Source organism: Penaeus chinensis, chromosome 11, assembly GCF_019202785.1.
Source record: "Penaeus chinensis breed Huanghai No. 1 chromosome 11, ASM1920278v2, whole genome shotgun sequence".
NCBI lineage: Eukaryota > Metazoa > Arthropoda > Malacostraca > Decapoda > Penaeidae > Penaeus > Penaeus chinensis.
The window spans coordinates 33,210,917-33,215,491 of NC_061829.1; the positions used below are offsets into that span (position 1 = coordinate 33,210,917).

Here is a 4,575-nt window from a genome sequence, read left to right on the forward strand (position 1 = left end):
CTCCTCTCCCCTTGCCTTCAGCAGCCAGCAAGAGATTGTCTACTGCAGAGGGCCTAGTCCAGGGTCGCAGAGCAATTATCATGCGAGACTCTGGCTCCACAGGATGTGTAGTTAAAAAAAGGTATGTAAAAAGAAAGGATTATACTGGCAAAACCGTTCGTGTTACAATGATTGATGGTTCACAAATAGTTGTCCGTGAGGCAAAGGTTTTCTGCCAGTCCCCTTATTTTACAGGCACTGTGACTGCTGCTGTTATGGATAACCCCGCCTTCGATTTTGTCCTGGGCAACGTGCCTGGAGCTGGCCTGGTCCCGGCGAAAGAGGTCCAGACGCAGACCCAGGTGGAAGGAGGCAAGGACGCGATGACACAAACTGCAGAGGAGAGTGAACCTACTGCACAAGATGTCCCCCTTATGTCAGAATCCCCTGGTGTTCGCGATGGACCAACCATATCTGCAGACATTATGGATCAGACCAGTGCTGCTGTCACTACGAGAGCTGCTGCACGTCGCTCTGAGATCAGTACACGACTGGCAAATCCACAAGGTCTGGAGGCACTACTAAAAGGCGAGGATATAGCTGAGCAGCAGAAAAATGATGCCACCCTCTCCAAACTACGTGAATATGCTGAGCAACGTCATGTTCGCCTCTACAAGGGAATAAAGATGGACTTTATATGGCAGAACAACAGACTTTACCGACGAACTACCTTGCCTCAGGGTGAGGTGAAGCTGCAGTTCGTTGTTCCAGCTGGATGTCGCCAACAAGTCTTCAAGTTGGGGCACCACTCGCTCCTCGGAGGTCACATGGGGGCAGCCAAAACTCTCGCCCGAATACAATCCACCATGTTCTGGCCTGGAATGGGAGCTGAAATCTTAAGACTCGGCCGTTCCTGTGACATATGTCAGAAGACAACGGACAAGGGACGCAATACTGCAGCACCTCTACAGCCACTTCCTGTGATTTCGGAACCGTTCTCTCGCGTGGCTGTCGATATTGTGGGTCCCATTACACCTTGTGCTGACGATAAATCGAAATACATCCTTACAGTCGTTGATTTTGCAACAAGATGGCCAGAAGCTGTTGCCCTGAAGAACATAGAAGCTGCCACGGTTGCAGAAGCTCTCTTCGATATGTTCTGCAGAATCGGCATACCCAAGGAAGTACTGAGCGACAGAGGTACACAGTTTACATCAGGCATGATGGAAGAGACCTGGAAGCTCCTTTCAGTAAAGGGCATGAGAACTACACCATACCACCCACAAGGAAATGGTCTTTGTGAGCGATTTAATGGCACACTAAAGAAGATGCTAAAACGTATGGCTGCAGACCAGCCGCGGGAATGGCCTCGTCTCTTGGCACCGCTGCTGTTTGCCTACAGAGAAGCCCCGCAAAGTTCCTTAAGATTCTCCCCATTTGAGTTGGTGTACGGTAGACCAGTAAGAGGCCCTTTGCAAGTTCTGAGGGAGCTGTGGGACAACACTGAGGATGACCCAGTAATCACCTCCTCTTATCAGTATGTTCTGGATCTGAGTGAACGCTTGCATTCTACGTGCGAACTCGCAAAAGAGGAGCTTTTGAAAAGCCAGGTCACTCAGAAGTCTTATTATGACAGGAAAGCCAAGTTTCGTACTCTTGATGAAGGAGATCAGTGCTTGATATTGCTACCTACGAGCACAAACAAGCTCCTAGCACAGTGGAGTGGACCTTATACTATTCTCAAACGAGTTTCAGACGTTAATTACATCGTAGGAATCGGCCACGAGAAGAAACGTTTCCACATAAACATGATAAAGAAATATTATCCAAGGTCCTCCCCTGTACCTCAGTCTAGCCATGCAACTCGTCAACAAGAAAAGAGTGACAATCGACGTTCAGTCAATGTTCGACGACGCTGCTCTTCTGAGAAAGGTGTTGATAACTCGAAAAGGTTTGGTTGTACGGCAACCGTAATACCTGAAGACTCTGGTTTCTGCCAGCCCTTGACTCCTGAGGCTGATTCGAGGGAAGGACCAGAGAGTATTATCATAAACCCGAAGCTAGAGGACCACCATAAGGCAGACCTCCATGAGATCATTCAGAAGTACCCTGAAATCTTCTCTGACCAACCCCGAGTTGCCAAGGTGGAAGAACATCGAATCGTCCTTCGTAATAAAGAGCCAGTGCGCACAAAGCCATATCCCATACCTCTGCGATATGTAGACTTGGTGATCAAAGAGATAAAGAAACTGGAAGCTATGGGCATTATTGAACCGTCCAAGAGTTCGTATTGTTCACCCATAGTTGTGGTTAAGAAGAAAGGAGGAGACATCAGGATCTGCGGGGATTACCGTCGCGTTAACGCAGCTACTCATTTCGAGGCGGAACCAATGTCTGATCAATGCATTATCTTCTCACGTTTATCTGCCTCTAAATATTTTACAAAACTGGACCTGACAAAAGGATTCTTCCAGATTCCTTTGCATCCAGAGAGCAGGAAGATAACAGCCTTCAAAACCCCCTGTGGACTGTATCAATACAAGGTGCTACCCTTTGGATTAACGAACTCCCCCTCAGTCTTCAATCGGTGCATGCGTCAAGTACTTGGAGATATTTCGGGAGTAGAAATTTTTATGGATGACGTACTCGTACATACATCGACTTTGGCTGAGCACCAGAAGCTTCTCGACGTAGTTTTCAGTAAATTATCACTGCATCGAATGACCCTAAAGCCCAGCAAGTGTGAGATAGCCTTCACACGGACACACTTCCTTGGCCACACCGTTGGAGATGGCAAATGCGAGTGTCAGCAGGAGAAACTACAGATGATTCGCATGGCACCGCGACCCGTAAATCAACACCAGCTTCGTTCTTTCCTCGGCCTCGTTGGGTATTATCGGAGCTTCATCAAAAACTTTACGCAGATTGCTCTTCCACTATTCAACCTCCTGAAGAAAGACTGCAGCATCAAGCTGGTGTGGGGTGCAGAGCAAGAGAAATCCTTCACTACACTAAAGGAAACCTTGTGCTCTGAACCTATTCTCCGACTTCCATCCAAAGATAAACCCTTTACTTTGCGGACGGATGCATCGGGAGAAGGTGTTGGAGCAATCCTTCTGCAAGAGTTTGATGGCATATTGTTCCCCGTAGCTTACCACAGCCGTAGACTCTCCAAAGCCGAATGCAATTATTCGACAGTTGAACGAGAGCTGTTAGCGGTTATAGAGGGGATTCACAAGTTTTATTATTACTTGTGTGGTGCTAAATTCACTCTGGAAACGGACCACATGCCTCTCTCTCAAATCAAGCGATCTAAGACCGCCAACGCGCGCTTGATGCGCTGGGCGCTCTACCTTCAACAATTTGAGTTCAATATCCGCTACATAAGAGGAACTGAGAACGTAGGAGCTGATCTACTCTCAAGGCTGGTCAGCGGAAGCAGCAGTGACCTTGAGGACAGCCGAGCTGAAATGTCTCGCAACCCAGGACCTCAACTACAATATCATGAAGCGGAGGTGGAGCATCGACTGCAGAAGAATCCTCATCCCTAATGAGGTGCCACCCAGAATAAAGAACTTTGATTCTAAAGGAAGTATTGTTCTAAATTCATTTTTTTTGTTCTTGAAACACAAACTTGAAATACGTGGGATATAATCAACAAATTATTTATTAACTTGTTGCTAATATAATCATGATAGAAACTCAATTTTGTGCTTCCTGTTAAGGTGGAAGATAGAAATGTAAACCTCCTATAGATGTTATATGTATATTTCTCAACTTTCAGCTGAGGTGCGAAACCTGTACTTGGTTCCTGCACTTCCTCCACTTCAGAATCTAACCTTGAAGGAGAGAAGCTATCACTTCAAGTGGATTTCGTTTTCGTTTTAGTTAAATCAGCTAACAAGAATATATCTTTAGTTGAGCGTATACTTTTGGTGGGAGTAATGTCACGATAATTATATCTAATTAACGTAACCGCATATAGATAAATGTAATTCTCCTATATACAGAAGTATAAACACTAGCGAATGAGAGGTGTGACTGCTGAATGAAAGACTAGGTGGTGGTTCTGCTTGTTCACGTATGCAAATATTCCCGCTGCTATTGGTTATAGCAGGTGTCTTAGGCCTAACATGCCGTAAGGTGAGGAGATCGCTGTTCACCACCGGCTGAAAAGGACGTGATCTCGACTCTTGTGTTTTAACCGCTAATTCCTTGGAAATAAATCCAATCTAGAAGTTATGAACTAATTTAATTGATATTATCCTCTGATAACTTATATAAACAACATCGAAGTGCTAAACAGTTAAACTATGATAAAGAAACGTGCAGTGCGAAAATACGTGAGTGCGGACAGTAAAATGACTATTGTTGAAGTGACTATTTTTGAAGTGACTGTGTTAGTGGTGCTGTGCTATAATCTAGGGTTAGGATTATCCTGTAATGCGGAAGGTGAGTAAGTGGGGTGAATGTGTAGGGCATCATCCATTGAACAATGTATTGTGTGCTAAGTGAATAAATAAATAATAAGTGAAGTTATTCAGTGCATTTTTGTTTCTACTTATTTCTGTCAGTGGCTCGCAGTTTCCCTTCTCA

General features: G+C 45.4%; 1 protein-coding gene across 1 annotated transcript in view; it reads left to right on the forward strand.

The window, feature by feature from the left end:
* The window catches only part of LOC125030459, a 4,557-nt gene extending 1,027 nt beyond the window's left edge, over positions 1–3,530 (forward strand). Inside the window, exons 1-2 of the mRNA XM_047620498.1 lie at positions 1–3,197; positions 3,288–3,530. The exon at positions 1–3,197 is cut by the window's left edge and continues 1,027 nt beyond it. Coding sequence (XP_047476454.1) covers positions 1–3,197; positions 3,288–3,530 — 3,440 coding nt within the window. The remainder of the gene's footprint in view (positions 3,198–3,287) is intronic.
* The last annotated feature ends 1,045 nt before the right edge of the window (positions 3,531–4,575 follow it).